Source organism: Pleurodeles waltl, chromosome 9, assembly GCF_031143425.1.
Source record: "Pleurodeles waltl isolate 20211129_DDA chromosome 9, aPleWal1.hap1.20221129, whole genome shotgun sequence".
Lineage (NCBI taxonomy): Eukaryota > Metazoa > Chordata > Amphibia > Caudata > Salamandridae > Pleurodeles > Pleurodeles waltl.
Window position 1 is genome coordinate 889,075,340 of NC_090448.1, and position 24,270 is coordinate 889,099,609.

General features: G+C 43.8%; 1 protein-coding gene across 1 annotated transcript in view; it reads left to right on the forward strand.

Annotated features, from left to right (window-relative positions):
• The window catches only part of UNC79 (unc-79 homolog, NALCN channel complex subunit), a 770,017-nt gene that overhangs the window by 27,378 nt on the left and 718,369 nt on the right, over positions 1–24,270 (forward strand). Inside the window, exons 3-4 of the mRNA XM_069208227.1 lie at positions 4,422–4,726; positions 19,634–19,804. Of these exons, the coding sequence (XP_069064328.1) occupies positions 4,422–4,726; positions 19,634–19,804 (476 nt within the window). The remainder of the gene's footprint in view (positions 1–4,421; positions 4,727–19,633; positions 19,805–24,270) is intronic.

A 24,270-nucleotide genomic window follows, 5' to 3' on the forward strand; every position in this document is an offset into this window, starting at 1 on the left:
CGAATAAGTGATAAACAAACCCTCCGAGACCTAATCCAGTAGATGATATCATGAGCCTTTTCCCTATCTTCTGGGACGTTAACCTTAAGAACAGTATAATCCTTCCTTCTCTGGCAGGAAATATTTTTGTGATGATGCAGTAATGATCAGTCTCAATGCTATAGGGGATAATATACAAAAGGGCTTTCTACCTATAGCCTGGCTCACTTCAGGGGAGGTGGGGCAGTTAAAGAATGAGTATTCACTTGCCAGAGTAGCTTTTGGATCCCAACCTCCTTCTGTGCGAACGGCGACAGGTCATATGGCAATGCAGCGGGATTAGGGAATTTTCTAGTAAAGGGCACAAAAGGAGAATCTGTCACAGTAGATTGATCCACTAGAATTTTAGAAGCGCAGATGCCCCCACCAGTTGGGGGCACCCTTAGATAAGTGGTTCTGCACCTTCTAGGAAAGTTGGAGACTGCAGAGTTTAGCTGCCCTATCTTATTTTGTGAGTGTATTCATGGCCTGTATGATTTTTCTAACAAAAGACAAGTCTTTGACAATGGGTTCTTCATCAGCTGGAGGATCTAGGGAGGTTTGTGGGTTCTCTGTCTGTGTATCCACATGGTTTTCTGTCATGGGGAACCTATTAGTGCAAGGGAGGGGACGTTTACATGAATCACAAGTATTAGACTACTGTAGAAGAACAATTGATAGAGTTCCCCCAGGGGATTTACCATCAGGGAGCTGGGTTAAAGGAGGAAATGGAGCAGGTGAAGCACATTTATCGTATTGTGTAAAGAAATGTGTGATCTTGGATACAACCGTGCCACCCTTCTGGTACTTGCCCTCATTAATAAGTGATTCTACTTCTTCTATAAGAGTGTCTATTTCGTTAGCAGTGCAATTTTCTGCGGCATGTCTTAATGGATTTTTAATCTTACTAGAGCCAGAAGGGACCTCCTCTGCCTTTCTCTTCCCCACAGACACTAAATAAAATGGACTTCAGAACGATTATCAAGTATAAGCACAACACAACATACTTATCAAACTGATACACACATTTAAACAAAAAAAAAAAGATATTTAGAAGCAAAGGTCGATCTGGCCGAGTTGCAGGTGAAACAATGTCCTTCAACTTCTCTAGGAAAATCCTCCTGGTGAAAAAGCAAAAACTCCTGAGGAACATAAAAGGAGAGAAAACAGAGAAAAGAGAAACCCAAGAGAGGTGGCCCAGCCCAGCCTCTTCGGAGGATGACTGTCACAAGACGGGCCTACCCTTGGCCTGGGCACTGCCTGGGCGCAGCTCGCGCACGTCCTGCGCAGTGGGTGTTAAAGATTAATTTTATAGCACAAAGAGTTATGGGGCTGGGAGTCCCCTTGTGGCGTCAGTGCAATAGTCATTTTACTGCTTGAGGAAGGGTGATGCTATGAATCAAATGTGACGTGTTTTATGGACACTGGACTGTCTGCTGGTACAGCTGAGTAATAAAGAGGCTTTTCATTTCTCTCCTTTTAAATAAAGCCTATTTCTAAGTGTTTTCAGTGTCACAAATGTTTAGCAGCATTGTTCAATTTGCTCATATTGGAAAATCAGGAGTAGAATTAAAGCCTCAATTTAGACTTTTGTAGAGGGAGGTGGCTGTCTTCCATCGCAAAGCCTCACCCACCAACCATCGAGCTACAAGTTAGAAGCTGGTGGGAGATGTAGGGATAACGCCAGTCAGATGACGGTATTCCAGCTCCCACCCCTCCAGCAGCCAGATAAAAATTATTACATTTGATCAAATGGAGGTGTTATTTGCTACTTAATTTTTACATGGCCTGACAGTGGGGCAGGATTATGGTGTGGCCAGCTCCTGCAGGCATGTCAGTAGCACTGCATTTCCCAGCTACAAGGTGTCAGGCAATCCCATGGGATTTTTCCAACCCTGCTGTACATGCATGAATGGCGGTGTGAGGGAAACCTATGTATTTCCTTCTGCTCACAGCTCTCCGCCAAGTGATGTTTCTACCAGTTGGCCCTACAGGTGTAACGAGTCGACTAAGGGCATGACCATAGCAGTGCATACCACCAACCCACTATTTTCACACCATTGCTCTGGCAACCATGTAATCAAAGTAAATTAGCACCTGTGCATTGACAAAGGGAATGGTGGAGTAGTGGTAGGGTTTAGGCTTGGGTGGAGAAAGTGCCTTAGCCCATGTATGTAAAATGCTTCTGTGACATACACAACAAGACTACATTTCCTTGACTGGTATGAATGTTTCCTGGTAGTGGCGTCACTGAAATATCCTCTCCATCCCACTTATATTATATAAATGGTAAAAATATTGCATCAGCTACAAGGGCGCATATGTACTACATTCTATGATAAGTAGATGTGGTGTACATGTATGCAGAGGCATCTGCGTAAGGTGATGGTCTAGGGAATACGGTGGGGAGTAGGAAAGGTAGGGGGCAGAAAAGACCTGCAGGGGGAAGCATTGATTTCTCTCCGTATCAGAAGAAAAAGGGGGACAAGGCTTGTCAGCTACTGCAGAGAAAGCATCGTGACATTTAACCAGGCAGAACTAGACTCGTTAGAGAAAGTTTACACATTTCGCCTGTTTTTTTTTCTTACTTGTAAATGGGGGGGCTTAGTAATGGGGAACAACGTACTACATGGAAGTGCTTCGGTGGGCCTCTTAGCCTGTTGTGTACCTAAGACCAAGAGCTTTCTGATTCTAATGCATCTCATCACCCGAAGTGGACAAGCTCATACAATCGAAATGGAGCTACTCCTCCACATGCAGTGACCTTGCCGGACTTGATGCAGTCCTCAGAGGACACAAGAATCTACCCACGTCTTATTGAATATTTCACTTGAATATTGAAGATTATAATGTTTTTACACAATACACACGCATAGATGTAGCAGTTGAATTCCAGACTAAAGTCTGCTGGCATGGGTACTGAGAAACAAACAAAATTGTAATATAATGTGAATCTGGCACAAAGAGGGGGAATGTGCATTTTAGGGCAGCAGCTGTGTTAATAAATTATACTTAAGAAGCAAGAAGCCCCTCTGTTACTGGGCTTGGTTCTTATTGTCATGTGTACAGTTGGACTAGCAAGGAAGTGCAAAGAAACATGTTTTGTAGTAACTGTGGACATTATGGACGTCGTTCAAAGTTTAACATGAAACAAATGTATTTGTGTGTGTTGTTATAATCCAGCGCCAGCATGAAGTGATGAATAACCATTTACTGATTAGTTAGTCTTATTTTGGGCAACAAAGTAATGTATGAAACGGAACCTTTAGCTCAGCTTTGTTATTGGAGGTACAACGTTTTTGATATTAAAATGAGCTGAATAAGCAAATAATGCTAGAGAGGTTTACAAATCATTTAGTAAAACCGATAGCTGGTTAATATTTAGACTTTCCAATTATTCCCACTAAACGTTTTTTTGTTTAAAATTATCTTTCCTTTAGTTTGTAGCCATTTTGTTCAGTAATAATGTAAGTAGCACAGTGATGTATGGTTAACCTCTTATGTATAGTTAAATTAAAAACGAGTATTGCTTGCTCAGCCCTTAACTTACAAAATTCGGAGGTACTGTAATGGTTTACCAAAATAGTGTTTCTATTCGAAAAATTAAAAAAAAAAAAAGAATTGTTTCTTCCCCAAACATGGACAAAAACTAAAATAAAGCACATACACAGCCATTACCATTAGCTCACAAACATATGCTAAACGTCATTTCCTATATATTATTTTTTAGCTTTTCCAAACGTAGTTTAGTTAACATTTTAGAAATATATATTATTTCTAAATCCATGTGCCTGTTTGAACTTCATTACCTCCCAATGATACTGACGGAACGTCATGAGACAGTATCATAAACTACATACAGACATTATTTTGATGCAATAAACATGTGATTTTTAAGAGTGTCTTAACAAACACACATGTTTATTCCTGGCTAAAACATGTTTCTGCAAGTGCCACACCTATATTTTACAGGTTTCTATTAAAGGAATTAAAGCGAGATTGTGCTAAAAGAGAAAATGGATATTCTTCCGCCAATATAAGTGAAAAAAATCTCCGATTTGAAAGTGCCTTCCACTTCCTACCGCGAGTGCCTCTTTACACCGGTTGACCTGACTGTAAAACATGGGTTTGGCACTGAAACATGTGTTTTTATATTTTTGCTCCTTATTAACCAGATAACACATGGGATGCAATGAGAATTTTCATAAAGACACAATTTTAATTTCCTATTTCGAAGCATGGTTGAGAATGGCTGCTGGATTGGTAGACACTGCATTGGTAGACATTGCATCTTATGTGGGATGTATCTGGTCTCTTATTATTTGTTTTATAGTGTCATTTCAATGTAATGTGCTGTTTTTTGTGTCTTTGTTGTCTCTTTTTTTTCTTTGTCCCTCCAACAGCATTTTGTCCCGCTCAGGGAAGAAGGAGAATCAAGATGCCTCCAATTTGACAGTGCCCATGACCATGTGTCTCTTTCCTGTGCCATTCCCACTCACCCCATCTTTAAGACCGCAGGTCAGTTCCATCAACCCCACTGTTACTCGCTCCCTCCTTTACAGCGTCCTGCGAGATGCTCCGTCAGATCGAGGTCAGCAAAGCCGCGACGCTCAGTTATCAGAGTACCCATCCCTGGATTATCAGGGCCTCTACGTCACACTGGTGACTCTGCTGGATCTAGTCCCCTTGCTACAGCACGGTCAGCACGGTAAGCAAACCCGTTCTTTGGCAAATTTCTTAAATACATTTCTCATGGCTTTTGGATTTTAAAAATGTATCTTATTGGTGTGGGCTCTGTAGAGAATAGTCAAACGTATTTGAAGTAACATGGAAAAGTTTATATTGTTGTTATATGGATTACAAAGCTAAATAAAACAGATAAAGCATAGAGAAAGTGGTGGAAATATAAAATACCAAATGAACGACAAAACTGGTCAGCAAGCCCAACTAGACAAATGTTAAAATGTGAGCTTCACCATTGAACAATCTTACTGACATCAAGATCTCCATAAGTAAAACACTTTGCATTAGCCAAAATTCTGACAAACCTCTCTGTAGCAAAACCTGCACATTGCAATCACACCCCCAATGCTTACAGATACCTCTGAACCCAAGTTAGAACACAGGAATCAGCCACTTCCTGTTTTCAGTAATTGTTTTTGTTATTTTTATAATAATGCTATTCTACAATGTCATGTTAATTTAATTTACTAAAACAAAATGAAGGATACTACGACAATGTTTCATTACACCACGCACTACCTACCTCAGAAGCCAGTTCTAAAATTAGTCTGTTTTCAGAATGGTTGCTGAAGCCCATCCTTCAACTATGGTCGCCATTATTAGAGATGTAATTAAAAGCTCTATGTGCCCACTTATGTCTTTACATCTCAATCTAGGTTTTATTGTGCTGGTACTGAAGCAACCTCCTATTTATCCACTTTGTCACCCCAATTATTAATCGATAACTGTTGGAAAATGGGTTATTGGTAAGGGCAGGTAGGTACCTACACCTAGCAACAAGCCACTAACCTCCACCTAGGTACAGTTAGGTCTCAGTAAATTAATCCCAGCTCAACCCTTGGTAGCTTGGCAACGAGCGTCAAGGCTTAACTTAGGAGACAGTGTGTAAAGCATTCAAATATCACAAAACAGTAATTAAATAAAACACAGGAAACAGTTTAAAAATCCAAAACCAATTTATAAAAATAGTTTATATTTTTATCTTTAAAATGACACAAAAACGATTAAAATCGGTTCAGGGGAACCGGAGATATGAATTTTTAAAGTATTATTATTTTTCTAGCGCTTAGAAACAATAAGCGCCAACCGGGTCATCTGGTTGCACCAGGACCGGGACAAAGTCAAAGTTTCAGGCCGACCGCGATGGAGCCCTGCTCGGCTACAAGTCGCGGGAGGCCTCGGTTGAAAAGTTACCTTCTGACTTAGTCTTTCTTTTGAAGTTTTTTCTTCACCGGGACGAACCTGCCAGTTGAATCCGACCTCCTGGAGCCCTTGTCCGGATACGCGATGTGGGTTTCCTCGGTGGTGATTTCTACCTTCGGACTGAGGGCCAGATGTAGGAAGGTTCCCTTTTGCGAGGTGCAAATTGCAAGTCCCTGCGACTTGCAATTTGCACCTCGCAAAAGCGAATGCAGAAAGGTGTCTCAGACACCTTCTGCGACTCGCTATGGGGTCGCAAAGACCCACCTCATAAATATTTATGAGGTGGGTCGCAGTTTGCGACCCCATAGCGAGTCTAGGCACTCACGGGGATGGTGGCCTGCTGGAGACAGCAGACCTCCATGTCCGTGACTGCTTTGCAATAAAGCAGTTTTTTTTTTTCTCTTTGCAGCCCGTTTTCCTTAAAGGAAAACGAGCTGCAAATAGAAAAAATACCGAAACCTTTTAGTTTCGGTTTTTTTCAGAGTAGGCAGTGGTCCATAGGACCACTGCCTGCTCTGAAAAAATATTCTTGTGAGCATTCACAAAGGGGAAGGGGTCCCATGGGGACCCCTTCCCATTTGCGAATGAGTTACCATCCACTTCAAGTGGATGGTAACTGCGAGTTGATTTGCGACCGTTTTCGCGGTCACAAATCAACTTACATTGCGGTGCGACTCGCAAATAGGTAGGGAACACCCCTTCCTATTTGCGAGTCTGAAACACATTTTGCGAGTCGGTACCGACTCGCAATATGTGTTTCTGCATCGCGTGAGGGCATTAGCGCCTCGCAAACGGCTTTTTTTGCCCTTTGCGAGGCGCTAATGCCTTCCTACATCTGGCCCTTAGTCGTTTTTTTTAGATTAAAATCCTTCGACCGGGGTAAACCTGGATCTTGATCCGACGTCCGTGGAGCCCTTCTCGGATACGATGGCTGGGAGGTCCCGGTCAACTTTTTACGTTCGGACTTAGTCTCTTTTTCGGATGTTTTTCTTTACCGGGACGAACCACGAAGTCAGGCCGGGTCACGGTTGAGGCAAGCCGGCTAGAATTTCCGCGGCGGGTCGGTCCCTCTCTGGAGCTTTTTTAAAAAAATTCTCAAATCTTTTCCAAACTTCTGGGGCTTCACCCAGATGTTCTTTTAAGGTTCTTTTGGGGTCCACAGCTCACCCCAAGGGTCCAGAAGTTCTGTGATGGTCCTTGGGGGGTGCGGACTTCAACTCCCAGAATGCACCTGGCGCAAACTCCTTTTTGGCCACTGGGCAGTGGTCAACTGGTCTCTTTTTTAGGAGTTGGTGCAGGGGACTCTGGATAGCAATTTTTCACCTGTAGCAAACAGGGAGTCCCTCCTTGAACCAGTTGAAGCCAGGCAAAGTCCTTCTTGTGGTGAAGCCCAAGTGTGCAGCTGGTGCAGTCCTTCTGAGTGCAGGGTCCAGGTGCAGGCCAGGGGTCCAGCAGGGCAGTCCTTCTTCTCCTTAAGTTCCTTCTTCTTGAAAGTTGGCGGGGATCTGAGGTGTGGGGGCAGGTCTGCCAGTTTTATTCTTGCTCCTGGGTGAAAAGCAGGGGGGCCCTGGTTCTCCAATCAGGTACAGGGTCGTCCCCCTGTGATGACCACTTCCTGGGAAGTGTGGCAAAAATCCATCCCAAAAGGCAACAGTCTCTAAAAATCCAACATGGCTGAATCTGATTTTTGGAGGTTACATCTGGCTGAGCCCACCCACTGGTGTGGCTAAAAATCATAAACACACCTCTCTCCTGCCCTCTCCTAATCTAATCAAGGGGGCACCTAGCTGTCTGGGGTTGCAGGATGTGGGGGTGTGCTGGGTGCTCCAGATGTCCTTCTCTGCCTTTGAAGACCAGTTTGGCAGCCCTCCCCCTTCCTGCCTCACCATCTGCTGAGGGGAGATTCTCTCCCCCAAGCACATTCCTTTGTGTGAAGCCAGGCCACTTCACACCTCATCAAAGTAGCCTGGCAGAAGCTGCTGCAGGCTGGCCAATCAGAGCACAGCAGCAAAAACAATGCAGAGCTGAAATTGGCAACTTTTTAGGTAAAGTCTAAACTTTTTACCTGAACAAGTTATATTAAATCCCACAACTGGAAGTTGTGGGATTTATTACAACAATTAATGTGATACCAAATTCTTGGTATGTAACATTTAAGGAGACTTTAAAATTTAAAATAAAGTCTGCCCATTCTAGCCTATGAAGGCCATTTACTTCAATGAGGGAAAAACGAATTTGGCTGTTTTTACCTCACCAGGGCTTATAAATCTATTTTTATAAAGTCCCTGCTTATAGTTACATGGCACCCAGCCCTAGGGGCACATAGGGCACACCTTAGGGGTGACATATGTAAAAATAAGGTAGTTTAAGACTTTGGAAGTACCTTTAATTCCAAAGTCGAATTTGCATATAACTTTAATTTAAAAGCAGCCAGCAAGGCAGGCTTGCTTTTAAAATGACACTGGGCACCTCAGCAGTGCACCTAGGTGTGCACCACCTATGCTGTGGTCCCTAAACCTACATGCCCTACCATATACTAGGGACTTATAGGTAGGTTAACTTAGCCAATTATAATTAGCCTAATTTGCATATCCATTTTACACAGAGCACAGGCCCTGGGACTGGTTAGCAGTACCCAGGGCACAGCCAAGAGTCAGTAACCACCAGTACCTATCCAAAAAGAGTGGGGGTGATCAGGCAAAAAAAGAGGACTTTCCTACACTGCCTCCCCCCAGATGAAAGGTGATGGGTACTAACCTACACCCTGGTAGTCCTCATCAGCTAAGTGGAAAAACCTGGAAAGGCCATCTGCATTGGCATGGGCAGTCCCAGGTCTGTGCTCCACTGTGAAGTCCATCCCCTGTAGGGAAATGGACCACCTTAACAGTTTTGGGTTTTCCCCCCTCATCTGCATCAACCATCTGAGAGGTCTGTGGTCAGTTTGTACACGGAAGTGAGTGCCAAACAAGTAAGGCCTCAACTTCTTCAGGGACCAGACCACAGCAAAGGCCTCCCTCTCAATGGCACTCCATTTTTTCTCTCTGGGGAGTAGTCGCCTGCTGATGAAGGCAACTGGGTGATCATGGCCCTCTTCATTAACTTGTGCTAACACTGCCCCAATCCCTTCCTCTGAAGCATCTGTTTGTACTACAAACTCCTTGCTATAGTCAGGGGCCAGTAACACTGGTGCTGAACACATAGCCTGTTTTAGGGTGTCAAAAGCTTTGTGACACTCTGGGGTCCAAATGACCTTCTTGGGCTGTTTCTTGGAGGTAAGCTCAGTCAGAGGGGCCACTATGGTCCCAAAATTCTTAACAAACCTCCTGTAGTACCCAGTCAGGCCAAGAAAGGCCCTGACCTGAGTCTGGGTTTTTGGAGCCTCCCAATCCAGGATAGTCTGGATCTTGGGCTGGAGAGGTTGTACATGGCCTCCACCAACAAGGTGGCCCAGGTACACAACAGAGCTTTGCCCTATCTGGCACTTGCTTGCCTTGATAGTCAGGCCTGCTTGAAGCAGGGCCTGAAGCACTTCCTTCAGGTGGACCAGGTGGTCCTTCCAGGTGGAACTAAATATAGCTATATCATCCAGATAAGCTGCACTGAAAGATTCCAACCCAGATAGGACTCTGTTCACCAACCGTTGGAAGGTGGCAGGAGCATTTTTCATGCCAAAGGGCATTACCTTGAACTGAAAGTGGCCCTCTGGTGTGGAAAATGCTGACCTCTCCTTAGCTCTTGGACTTAAGGCAATCTGCCAATATCCTGAGGTCAGATCAAATGTGCTCAGGAATTTGGCAGCCCCCAGCCTGTCAATGAGCTCATCAGCTCTAGGTATGGGGTGAGCATCAGTCCTAGTGACTGCGTTTAGACCTCTGTATTCCACACAGAATCTCAATTCTTTCTTCCCACCTTGGGGATTAGCTTTGGGCACCAGTACCACTGGACTGGACCAAGGACTATCAGAGGGCTCAATTACCTTGAGGTCCAACATCTTAGCCACTTCAGCTTTGATGTTGGCCTTGACCTGGTCAGACAGCCTGTACAGCTTGTTCTTGACAGGCAAGCTGTCACCAGTGTCAACATCATGGACACACCAATTGGTGAGTCCTGGGGTCAGGGAGAACAGACTAGCAAACTGTCCCAAAACTTGCTTACAGTCTTTTTGTTGCTGGTCTGTCAATTTGGGAGAGAGTACCACTCCCTCCACTGAACCATCTTTTGCCTTTGAGGACAGGAGGTCTGGCAGAGGCTCACCCTCCTCCTCCTTCCCTTCATCAGTGACCATTAGCATGGTCATGTCTGCCCTGTCCTGGTGGGGTTTCATCCTGTTAACATGCAGGATCCTGTGAGGATTCCTGGGGGTGCCAAGGTCCACCAAGTATGTGACCTCACCTTTTTTCTCCAGAATTGGATAGGGCCCAGTCCACTTGGCCTGTAGTGCCCTAGGAGCCATGGGCTCCAAAACCCACACCAGCTGTCCTGGGTGATACTCAGGCAGGGTAGCCTTTTGATCATGCCAGAGCTTCATGAGCTCCTGGCTGGCCTCCAGGTTTCTGCTTGCCTTCTTCATATACTCAGCCATGCGTGACCGCAGGCCCAGTACATAATCTAGCACATTCTCCTTGGATTCTTTGAGAGGCTTTTCCCAAGACTCTCTCACCAAGCACAATGGGCCTCTTACAGGGTGCCCAAACAGTAACTCAAAGGGGCTGAATCCAACCCCCTTCTGTGGCACCTCTCTGTAGGCAAACAGCAGGCATGGGAGGAGGACATCCCATCTCCTCCTGAGTTTGTCAGACAAACCCATGATCATGCCCTTCAGGGTCTTATTAAATCTTTCCACAAGACCATTGGTCTGTGGGTGGTAGGGGGTAGTGAACTTATAAGTAACACCACACTCATCCCACATGGCTTTCAGATAGGCTGACATAAAGTTTGTGCCCATATCTGAGACCACCTCCTTTGGGAATCCCACTCTGGTGAACACACCAAGTAGGGCCCTAGCCACTGTGGGAGCAGTGACTGTCCGGAGGGGTATTGCCTCAGGGTACCTGGTGGCATGGTCCACTACCACCACAATGTACCTGTTACCTGAAGCAGTTGGTGGGTCTAGGGGACCAACAATGTCAATCCCCACCCGCTCAAAGGGAGTCCCAACCACTGGCAGTGGTATCAGGGGAGCCTTTGGTTTGCCTCCTGTCTTGCCACTGGCTTGACAGGTGACACAGGAGCTGCAAAACTCCCTGACTTTTTCTGACATTTGGGGCCAATAAAAATGGTTGACCAGCCTGTTCCAGGTCTTGGTCTGTCCCAAATGGCCAGCTAAGGGGATATCATGGCTTAAGGTAAGGAGGAATTCTCTATACTTCTGGGGGACCACTACTCTCCTAGTAGCCCCTGGTTTGAGGACCCTTGCCTCAGTGTAGAGAACTCCATCCTCCCAGTAAACCTTGTGGGACCCACTGGTATCCCCTTGTTCTTGCCTGGCAGCAGTCTGCCTCGGGCTCTCAAGAGTGGGACACTCTCTTTGTCCCTGGCACAAATCTTCTCTGGTGGGCCCACCTGCCCCTTGCAGTTCTGCCAAGTCAGGCATAGTTTGCAGGGAAAGTGTCCCTCCCTCAGAGTTCAGATCCTCCCCCTCAGGGTTGGATTCTTCCTGACCCTCTGTACTTGTTGGGGCTGGCAATCCAGACCCAGTGCCCTTTCTCTTTTTCTTGGAGGCTTGGCCCATTGTTCCAGGGTCCAAGTGTCCAGCATTTCCCTGTTGTGCTGCCTGTGACCTGGTCACAGCACACACCCATTCAGGGAGGTCCAGCATCTGTGCATGGACCCTTCTCTCCACTTCTGACCATTCAGATGCTTCAAGATCATTTCCCAGCAGACACTCTACTGGGAGGGCAGGAGCTACAGCTACCTTTTTAGGGCCAGTCACACCTCCCCATTCCAGACTCACCATAGCCATGGGATGGAGTTTGGTTCTGGTATCTGCATAAGTCACCTGGTGGAAGACACCAGGTAAGACCTGCTCTGGAGAAACCAGCTTTTCTGTGACCATTGTCACACTGGCTCCTGTATCTCTCAGAGCTTCCACTTCAGTCCCATTGACTTTAGGCCTCTGCCTATACCTCTCCATGATGGGAGGTAAGGTGGCCATAGTTGCAATGTCCACCCCACCCACGGATACTAAGGTGACTTCAGTGTACCCTGATTCCACCCCTGGGCCAACTTCCACCCCCAACCCTACACTAGCAATCCCCTGGGATTGCCCACCAGTGGGGGGCTTCTTGGAGCAGATAGCATCTCCTCTTTTATGTCCAGGTTGATGACAATCAAAACACTTGCCGGCCTTAGCAAGCTCCTGAAACCTTCCTGCTTTAGCAGGATCAAAATTCTTTCCCTGATACCCTTTCCCTTTAAAAGTGAATTGGCTCGGGGCTCCCCCTCCCTGAGAAGTTTTTGGGGACTCTTGTGAGGACTCTTTGGGCTTTTTATCATCTTTCCCCTGGTTCTTCCCCTGAGAAGAACCATGTCCTCCCTTTTTCTGATCACCCCCTGGGGGTTTCTGGTTAACCCTAGTTCTTAACCAGTCATCTGCTGCCTCCCCCAGCTCTCTGGGGTTGGTCAACCTAGAGTCTACTAGATACTGGCGGAGCCTCTCTTGGACACAATTAGTTAGAAGGTGCTCCCTCATAATCAAATTGGACAGCCCCTCAAAGGTACTTACCCTGTTGCCCTGTATCCAGCCCTCCAGTGCCTTTACTGAAATGTCCACAAAGTCCACCCAGGACTGGGTGCTTGTCTTTTGGGTGTCCCTAAACTTGAGCCTATACTGCTCTGGGGTCAGACCAAACTTTTTAGTCAAGCAACTCTTCATACTGGGGTATGAGTCTGCATCCTCCCCACTCATGGTTAGGAGCCTATCCCTCCCAGAGTTGGGGACTAACTCCCAAAGAAGTGAACCCCAGTACTGAGGCTTGACTTTCCTCATCTGGAGGGCCCTCTCAAAGGCCCCCAGCCACTTATCTATGTCATCCCCCTCTACATAGGCAGGAACCACCCCTTTGGGTAATCTGGGGGCAAAACCCCCACCCAGGGACACCTCAGCCTCTTTATCGCTGCCACCATCTCTTTTCTCTTTGCTTGCCCACTTTTTCTTTTCTAGGGCCAGCTTCTCTGCTTCCAAAGCTATGTATGCTAGCTAGGCCTCCAGCTCTCTTTCTCTGATGGATGGGTTCTCTCCTCCTGAAGGGACCCCCTTCCTACCACTAGCTTTGGTCCTGCCCCTAGTGACTGTATCTACTGAGGACCGTTCTTCCTCTTCCTCACTTAGGCTCGGATGCCTTCCCTCCCCTGAGTGGTTAGAGTTAGCATCTTCCCCTTTTTCTTCCTCCTCTGGAGCTTCCTCTGTCTCTACCTCTTGGGCCTCAGCCCATGCTGTCAGGGATTTAATCAGGATTTGCTTCCTGAGATCAGTGGTTGCAGGCAACCCTCTCTCAATACACAACCCCCTAAGCTGGACTACTGTCAGTGTGGGTAGGCTAGCCAGATCAAGCTCCATGGTTCCCTAGTTTTGTGTCAACAAAAACTTTTTGCAAAAATTGGAAACAAGAATTTAGAAAAATTACAAAAATTCAATAATTGAAATTAATCCAAATTAATAATTAATAAAAAAATTAAAAATTAAAAAAAATAATTTTTGCACTAACACAATTTAAAGGATTTTTAATTAGTTTTACTTAAACTGTAACATGATACTGAACACAAGTACAGGATCCCACCGCTGCCACCAAAAATGTTGGAAAATGGGTTATTGGTAAGGGCAGGTAGGTACCTACACCTAGCAACAAGCCACTAACCTCCACCTAGGTACAGTTAGGTCTCAGTAAATTAATCCCAGCTCAACCCTTGGTAGCTTGGCAACGAGCGTCAAGGCTTAACTTAGGAGACAGTGTGTAAAGCATTCAAATATCACAAAACAGTAATTAAATAAAACACAGGAAACAGTTTAAAAATCCAAAACCAATTTATAAAAATAGTTTATATTTTTATCTTTAAAATGACACAAAAACGATTAAAATCGGTTCAGGGGAACCGGAGATATGAATTTTTAAAGTATTATTATTTTTCTAGCGCTTAGAAACAATAAGCGCCAATCGGGTCATCTGGTTGCACCAGGACCGGGACAAAGTCAAAGTTTCAGGCCGACCGCGATGGAGCCCTGCTCGGCTACAAGTCGCGGGAGGCCTCGGTTGAAAAGTTACCTTCTGACTTAGTCTTTCTTTTGAAGTTTTTTCTTCACCGGGACGAACCTGCCAGTTGAATCCGACCTCCTGGAGCCCTTGTCCGGATACGCGATGTGGGTTTCCTCGGTGGTGATTTCTACCTTCGGACTTAGTCATTTTTTTTAGATGAAAATCCTTCGACCGGGGTAAACCTGGATCTTGATCCGACGTCCGTGGAGCCCTTCTCGGATACGATGGCTGGGAGGTCCCGGTCAACTTTTTACGTTCGGACTTAGTCTCTTTTTCGGATGTTTTTCTTTACCGGGACGAACCACGAAGTCAGGCCGGGTCACGGTTGAGGCAAGCCGGCTAGAATTTCCGCGGCGGGTCGGTCCCTCTCTGGAGCTTTTTAAAAAAAATTCTCAAATCTTTTCCAAACTTCTGGGGCTTCACCCAGATGTTCTTTTAAGGTTCTTTTGGGGTCCACAGCTCACCCCAAGGGTCCAGAAGTTCTGTGATGGTCCTTGGGGGGGTGCGGACTTCAACTCCCAGAATGCACCTGGCGCAAACTCCTTTTTGGCCACTGGGCAGTGGTCAACTGGTCTCTTTTTGAGGAGTTGGTGCAGGGGACTCTGGATAGCAATTTTTCACCTGTAGCAAACAGGGAGTCCCTCCTTGAACCAGTTGAAGCCAGGCAAAGTCCTTCTTGTGGTGAAGCCCAAGTGTGCAGCTGGTGCAGTCCTTCTGAGTGCAGGGTCCAGGTGCAGGCCAGGGGTCCAGCAGGGCAGTCCTTCTTCTCCTTAAGTTCCTTCTTCTTGAAAGTTGGCGGGGATCTGAGGTGTGGGGGCAGGTCTGCCAGTTTTATTCTTGCTCCTGGGTGAAAAGCAGGGGGGCCCTGGTTCTCCAATCAGGTACAGGGTCGTCCCCCTGTGATGACCACTTCCTGGGAAGTGTGGCAAAAATCCATCCCAAAAGGCAACAGTCTCTAAAAATCCAACATGGCTGAATCTGATTTTTGGAGGTTACATCTGGCTGAGCCCACCCACTGGTGTGGCTAAAAATCATAAACACACCCCTCTCCTGCCCTCTCCTAATCTAATCAAGGGGGCACCTAGTTTGTCTGGGGTTGCAGGATGTGGGGGTGTGCTGGGTGCTCCAGATGTCCTTCTCTGCCTTTGAAGACCAGTTTGGCAGCCCTCCCCCTTCCTGCCTCACCATCTGCTGAGGGGAGATTCTCTCCCCCAAGCACATTCCTTTGTGTGAAGCCAGGCCACTTCACACCTCATCAAAGTAGCCTGGCAGAAGCTGCTGCAGGCTGGCCAATCAGAGCACAGCAGCAAAAACAATGCAGAGCTGAAATTGGCAACTTTTTAGGTAAAGTCTAAACTTTTTACCTGAACAAGTTATATTAAATCCAACAACTGGAAGTTGTGGGATTTATTACAACAATTAATTTGATACCAAATTCTTGGTATGTAACATTTAAGGAGACTTTAAAATTTAAAATAAAGTCTGCCCATTCTAGCCTATGAAGGCCATTTACTTCAATGAGGGAAAAACGAATTTGGCTGTTTTTAACTCACCAGGGCTTATAAATCTATTTTTATAAAGTCCCTGCTTATAGTTACATGGCACCCAGCCCTAGGGGCACATAGGGCACACCTTAGGGGTGACATATGTAAAAATAAGGTAGTTTAAGACTTTGGAAGTACCTTTAATTCCAAAGTCGAATTTGCATATAACTTTAATTTAAAAGCAGCCAGCAAGGCAGGCTTGCTTTTAAAATGACACTGGGCACCTCAGCAGTGCACCTAGGTGTGCACCACCTATGCTGTGGTCCCTAAACCTACATGCCCTACCATATACTAGGGACTTATAGGTAGGTTAACTTAGCCAATTATAATTAGCCTAATTTGCATATCCATTTTACACAGAGCACAGGCCCTGGGACTGGTTAGCAGTACCCAGGGCACAGCCAAGAGTCAGTAACCACCAGTACCTATCCAAAAAGAGTGGGGGTGATCAGGCAAAAAAGGAGGACTTTCCTACAATAACCAAATGTTATGCCACAACAAAAACAATTGATATGACAATCACAAAAACAGACAGGGATACACTCCTTTACCAAGCTGAGGCAACACAATGCCTTGACTAAGTGGTAAAACTTGATGTCATGTATTGGCAATTGTCTGATGACCATAGTCACGAGTAGTCTATGTCTGCTATTATCAGTAAATATTTTGTCACATTTCATTAAATGCACCACCCATTCTGAACAGAGAGATTGCAAATGACTGACTGAAAGAATTTTTAGCGCTCACCCTACCAAACATGCTTATTTGGATCAATCCATAGAATTGAGTAAAACTTTGCTCCTGTAAAGAGCACAGAAGAAAATCGGGGATCATCAGTCCCTTGAAATGTGTGATATCTCGCTACTGCCCCTCCTGAGGATGACCATTAGTACTCAGCTAAACACATAATCCTTTGCTGACCACGCTCAGGTGTATCTTGCTGTCGACAAAAGAGCTACCTAAATATAATAGTGTGATAAACTGCAATGGACATATTATCAACTGCTTGAAGGACAACTAACATTAATTAAATGCTTGCAAAGCATAGGTCATCTTGATGGCCTGTAAAAACTTTGACAGAACTAGCAAAATGTGACCAGAATGGCCCCACAGAAATGTGAGGTTTTAAGTCTAGGAATTGTGATAGATGGAAACAGTTTCTTTAAATCATGCAAGGACCCTGTCCATCAAAGACATTGAGTACGAAATTGTATTCCCTGGATCACAGTCATAAGTAGGCATATCCTAGTATTCACAGCTGTCAACAGTAGGTTTGATTACTCTATCTAGCTCTGTGTGACCCTATAATGAAGGGTTTAATTTAGTGTCACTAAATGTACAAATGAAAATCTAAAAAGCAAGCTCATGGCTACTAGGTGATAACTTAATTTGCTCCCTGTGAAGAAGTGGGTCACATTCGAGTAATTCTCTCTCTCCACCCGAGATGCATTTTTAACTTGACAAGACATAGTCAATACTCCAGCATTCAAAGTGACTACTAATGGACAACTCATCTTCTCTAGTATTACTCCTGCACACTGAGAAAAACTACCAACAACCTTCCACCTGAGGAGCCAGCCTCATGGCTTTGGGAAAGTCTTGAAACTAGTTATTTTGGAAAACCTTGCTACTGTTTTAATTTCCAGCAATGCTAAGGAGGTTGGTCCCAAAAGGCTCATTATCATGCAATGTGCTTTACACACGTGAACATTCTTTCACTGACTTGGTCTTCAAACACATTTTTACACATAGTATGTAGATCAGCTACCTTCTCTGCTTGCTTGTGTCTAAGAGGTCAGTGGTGTGCTGTGAGCAGTACTCTTTGCTCTCTTCCTGTCTCCTGAATGCTCTGGAACGTGGATGAGGTACTTTTTAAATTAAATCTTATCTGCTTTCATCCACACACCCTAGCTGGGGCGACAATGTAAGTGGTGGGGTGAGAGTAAAGCCTGGACGTAGGCTACCGTGCTCTAGGAGCATGGTTGACTAGCCATGTTACAAAGCATTCTTACGTACCATAGGACATTCAGGTAGTCCGTAATCGTGACTAAGTCCGAAACACTAATAGCTCTAAAAAAACACTGACAACCCTCCCACCAGTCACCCCTGGACGGAAAATGAACTATGCAGCTGCATGGAAAGGAGTAGGAGCGACTTTATGTTGCTTATCCCTTCTCCAGAGTGGAAGCTTTTCAAGCATCAGGGTCTCAACCATGGAGCAAAATGTGAATTAACCTTTTTTTCCGCTAAGTCCAATTTGCCTTTAAAAGCACAGTGTCTTCCAGGAACCTTAGCCTAGTCCCTTATGTGTATTTTTTCATTTTACATCACAAGTTATTCGTCTCCCAATGTTCAATCACTTTAGAACCAATAGGAAGAATACGGAAAAATAGATTTTGTTTCCGCTTGAATATGTGCATAGTTTCCATTCCAATTGCTTGGTTACTTTAGAGACACAACATCCCCGTGGATTATGTCCAGATGAGGACTGAAGGCCTTACATATCCTTGTTGATACGTACATGTGAATGTGCATACCAACAGCAACCTCTAGAATGACAGGACTCAAACATTACCTTATTGCCCTCGAATAACACTTCACTACCATTCAGGTCTGCCTCCGCACAAAGCTCTACTCCTCAGTCACAATTTAACCATGCACAAAACCCAACAAACACAGCCAACAATAGCAAACACACCGACACAAGCAGTTTCATTGCACACAGAAGCTGCCTATACTGTATATCAATGTTCTTTGATTGTCTGCCATAAAATCGCCCTCTATCCACTCCTACGCCTTCAAACACATGACTAGACTCACTGCTGTCATTGTCACTCGGTTCAACACTTCTCATCCCACCGCCTGCAATCTTTCCACATCCCATAAATTCGCCTCTGCCACCTCCCACGTTGTCTCAACATTAGAATGACACCATTCTTGTTCCTATCCTAAATATCGCCTTCACAAATATCCCTCTGTTGGAGCTAGTAACGAAAAATACATAGCCAATTGGATGATACTTTTGTAAAATATATTTAGGACATAATATTATTATCAGAAAATATTTCTGACAGTGATACTCTGACAGACAACCAACCAATAATAGCAAATACATAAATACCCATTGGAATCAGGCTTTGTTAGAAAAAGAGATTACAAAAATCCTTCTCCACCTTTACAAATAATATGAACAATCTCTGTAGCCACATGACCAAGGTCTTCCGTGCACAGAATTATGTGTAATATGCCAACTGCACACAAGACCATTTCCATGGTCAGACAGGGACAGAAAATAGGTCTGAGCACCAAAATAAAAATTGCGCCCACTACTGAATTAGATAGCAAAAAAAGTGGCATGTGTTTGCAAATTGGGCAGATTTGAACCTTTAATCACAAGTGAGTTATGGATGACTGCATGGAATTGAGCATGTTACAGGCAATGTTTGTTTTTAATATCGGGAAATAGTGATGTGCACTTACATTTATGTATCTATCTCTTTGTAATACACCTGTAATGTCATCTACCCATCTATCTATCTATCTATCTATCTATCTGTCTATCTATCTATCTATCTATCTTTAATTTTTTCCTTCACATCTCTTTCACTCACTTTTTACATCTCTCCTTCTCTCTTTCGTTTTCTCTTTTCTTCTATTTTTGTTAATTCTCTCTCTCATGTCCTCCATCATTCCCCCACCAAGAGCGGAAAACATTGCACATTATTTTATTTTTATACTTGATTTAAATATTATGCTGTTCGCCCAGGGTAGCCCAAAATGAAACATGTGTAATCTAAAATGAAAAATGAAGATTAAATTTACGTTAGCACAACACAACACTGTTAACTCTGATTTAAACATCTTTTTTCACAGATTTGGGACAGTCCATATTTTATACTACAACGTGTTTGTTGCCCTTTCTCAGCGACGATATCCTCAGCACTTTACCCTACACCATGATCTCAACCCTCGCCACATTCCCACCGTTTCTGCACAAGGATATTATTGAATATCTCAGCACGTCTTTCCTACCTATGGCCATACGTAAGTCATTTCAGTTACAAACTTACATTTTTCTACCCTTAGGGTAATTTGTTTTTGGATGCATTGAACGGAAATATCTATGTTTATCCTTAGATTCTGCTTTTTGGTTGGGAAGATGCTTGGATTTTATTTGAAGGGACAAGCACACGTTGGGATGCACTTTTAAGGCATTTCATTTTTTTAAGCGTGGGAGATGGGGAAAGGTTAAGACAAATCCCTTGATTCAGGAAAGAGTGCAACAAACAACCATTTAGCTGAAGTGGTCCAATATACAAGTAAATGAATCCCGAAAAGCCAGGACAGGTAAAGGGGAAGGACAGTTTTTGAGCTCGCATGGTTGATGTTTGTAATGAACAGACAAAAGTCCCTTATCCAGCTTGATCATGGCAGTTTTGATTGAAAGGGGTGCAGTTACGAAACTTCAATGCCATTGCTTTATAGGTGATGCATGGATTGTGTGCAAGTTTTGGCTGTATTGAATGTCATAGCTGAAATTAATATGTGGAAATAGACCAACCAAAGGCATCTTCAAGGATATAAGACATTGCACAGAAAAGGTCCATCAGAGCTAAAAGTTAAGGGCCTCTATTCTTTCTCAAGTGATCCCGCAGGCCTCAGCTGACTAGTGTTTTGATTACCTTTCAAAATCTGGGAACTTCCTTCATGGTTTGCATTAAAGGTCAGGATGTAGTCCAGAGCCTCTCGGGAATGGCTGCTCTTACCATCTCCTGGGTGTTGGTGGTAGGATATTTCTTTCACTCTCTCGCCATTTAAATCCAGAGACAAGCTGACCTCGGCCTGAGCAGTGTCTGCTGCACATCAGGCCCATGTGGATAAGTTCCATGGACCTCTCGACCCGCTCTCAGTAACCTAGAGGTGACAGCATGGTAACAAATGTATTTTAGCTGTTCATTTTGCCAAAATAATAGCATGAGACCTATTGCCCGCTAAAGTGAACAGAAGTTAATTCCCGTAGACAAATGTAATTAACAAAGCCCAAGTTGGTGATGAGGCAAATGTGTCAGTCTATGATGAGCAATCTCTCAAATTGTACAGGGTTCATCTAGAAATCTATAGCAAATAGTGCTCAAAATGGTTGATGGGAAGAAGTGGGGGTGTGGGCTGTTACTTGAACTTTTAAAGCCTGTCATTTTTAACTTGGATTTTCGAGGTAGAAAGGCACATCCGTTCTTCATTGTCCTCTACTTCACATATGACTTGCCAGTTGAGTGCAATCCCCTCACCCCCGGATTCTTATTCTGAATGTGTTAATCTCATTAAAACAGTTGCAGGGGGATTTGATGTTCTAGTAACAGCTCTCTCCAATGATACAAATCCTAAGCCTTCTCCAGTAAAGGCTGAGCTTGCTGTAGTGTCAAATAATTTCACTTGGAAATATCTCATGCATGTGCTCACCAACAGCATACCTGAATTTAAATTCTTCAATTGTCCAATCGATGGAGCATAAAGTTGTTGTACCAAACATTGGCGTGGAGAAACATAATACCCCTAAAATTCATGTTTCCAGGATCTACTGTCCCTGCCGACTATATTCCTGATTTCATTCCAGACTATGGGCCCAATACACAAAAGGTAAATTTAGACTTGCAGTCTAAGTTTAGACCAAATGTCTAAGTTTACAACTTTTCGGTATTCACAAAGGTAAGTTCTTTATGCCAGCACTGGGGGTGGAATCTCCGCACTGGGAGCGGAGATCTGCTCAAGTGCAGAGATTCCACTCCAGATGCGGAGGGTGCACTCCGGGTGCGGAGATTACACGCTGTGTGCGGAGTGGAATCTCCTCACTTGGGGCAGAGGTTCTGCCCCAAATGCTGAGATTCCGCCCCGAGTGCAGATGTAAAGATATTACTTGTAACTTACCTTTCAATACCGAAAAGTGGTGAACTTGAACTTTTGGTCTAAGCTTAGACCAAAAGTCTAAGTTTACCTTTGTGAATCGAGCCCTAGGTTTCTGAAGGTCAGTTCAACACCTTAAGTTATCAAAATGTCTTGAAGATCTTGCCACTGTTTCAAAACACTAAACACTTATCTTCGTCAGACCCCAGGAATGTAAGGCTCATCCATAGGTTCACTACCTATGTTGAAGTAAACCGTAAAACCTCGTTATCAGCGAAAATTGAATAAAAGATTTGGAGAAGGAAATCTGAGCTAGCTGATTAGGGTATAATTTTCAGGAAACAGTCTCCTGTAAAATAGTCACATGTATTGCATGAACTTTCACAAGGGGATAAACTGTCTGAACGTGATCCAAAGAACACTCAATAGATAATTGGTGTTAAGAATTAATCTAAATACAAAAATCTGTTTATTAATATCAGAAAGACCCTGAAATGTGATTGACAGGTCAGGCTATCAAGTCCTGTTGATCAGCACGCCATGACTTTTCCCTCAGCTTACACATAACCACAATGCAATAAGATCTCAAACAGATAACCCCAAGCTGCTGTGCTTCTAGAAGAATGCTGGAATTGACTATCACATTGAATTTAGCTGCAGCAATTTAACAACATTTCTTTATACTCATATATAACTTACTTGCATGTAACCTCAAAGCTGAAACCATATAGGTTCTCAAACTACCTGGATATGAAGTTTTGGATAAAAAAATCACACTGCGGCATCGAAGCGTAAGACTTCTGACATTACTAGACAACGCCACCAAGTTAAGCTCAGTTAGGATAACAGCCTAAACTGATAATATTTTAGGAGTCTTCATTGGGTGTTAAAAGGGTAATCAATTACTAATTCTGAACGTTTATTATCCCCCAATGCTCTCAAGGAAGACATCCTTATTTTGGCATTGGTAGGTGACCTGGAAAATATCTTAAAGTAACATGGATCAGTCCCTGTAATTATCACAGGAGGTTTTAACAACAACCTCTTTTTTCCATGTGGAAAAGAGACTACATCTGAAGATTACCTGTAAACTGCTTTTAATGTAAAATCCCCTCAGGTACCTGTCTGAATTAAAAACTGACAAGCACCATGGAGTCTTATTCCTAAATTACTGTATGAGCTAGGATTCCACTTTCTAAACAACGTATTTTGTGTCACCCAACCCGCCCAACTGACGTTTATCACCTCAACGCAAAAGAATAATAGACTTCACATTTATTCACATGTACAATTTTGCATTATGTAGAAATTTTAGGATTATACCAAGGCCAGAAAGTGGCCATAACCAACAAATCTCATTACCTTGCAAATATGGTGTTTGCTCTACTGCTAAATATCTTAACATATCCATGAGTGGGAAAAAACAAAAAACACTGAAGTGGGACATGTCTGTGAACTTGAAAATCTCCTCGTTTAGGGATGCTTTTGTCTCTTCATAACTAAATAAAGGCATGATGAGTGCTCATCCACCATTTAGTTGGAACCAGATCTGGGAACAATTCCTAAATTCAGTAGTTACCTGTATATCATCCAATTAATTCTCTGGAACCAGACTAAATCTACAAACCAGAGTTACACTGTTAAACACTGAAAAAACAGAACTCGTTGTGCTGGCTGAAATCTTCCAAATATAACATTAGTGTACATGACAAATCATTCAGGGAGGACAAAAATGTCAAATACGGATAATGCGTCACGAAGAAGCATGGTCCTAACTGTGTTTTACTATAAAATCAAAGGACACAAAATCATTTTGGCAGTTAGATGGCATGGAAGGGGATCTCTCAGCGCTGCCTCTGACTTTCATATACCATTTAAAACTTGGTTCTCCCACATCACCTGCGTATATGCAAGCAACACAGGGACGGGTTTACAGTTTGATGAACAAGGGCGCTAGAGGTAACAAGGGGGTATAATTGCTCACTGATCAAAAAGTGGCTCAATGGAATTCCAATGAATATATTTGAATCGGACCCTGGGCTCCAGAGACAATTACTATTAACTTGATTCACCAAAGTACTCCAGACACGCCAAATTCCATCAGCCTGGGAAGGATCAATTATGCATCCACTTTAAAAAAAGCTATTGTTGCACTGCATTATTGTGTGCTGAAGGGAATATATTTTAAACATGTCTGTTAAAATATATGTTTGACTGGGCCCTTAATAGTATATTACTATAGTTTATATCACATTAAACAACACTGTGGCATTGAATTTTTTGGTCATTCACACCTTAACAAAAAGCTGCCATTATACTTATTATTCTTCAGCTTTTGACAAAGTTAATCAGTCCAAACTCAGGGAAAAATTAAGAACTTGGGAATTTACCATTCCTGGTTGCATTACATGACAACAACTGACTACAAGTCAACCTTTCAGAGAAACCCCTCTCTTCAGATAAAAACCTTCAATTGGCTTAAGCAAGGTTGAACCCTGGTGCTCCTACGTTTTCTGTTTTATATTTCTGGTCTGCCTTTATACCTCAACGATCTGAAGGGGCTACCTCCCAAGTTAGTTAGAAAATACATCTCATATGTAGCATATGAA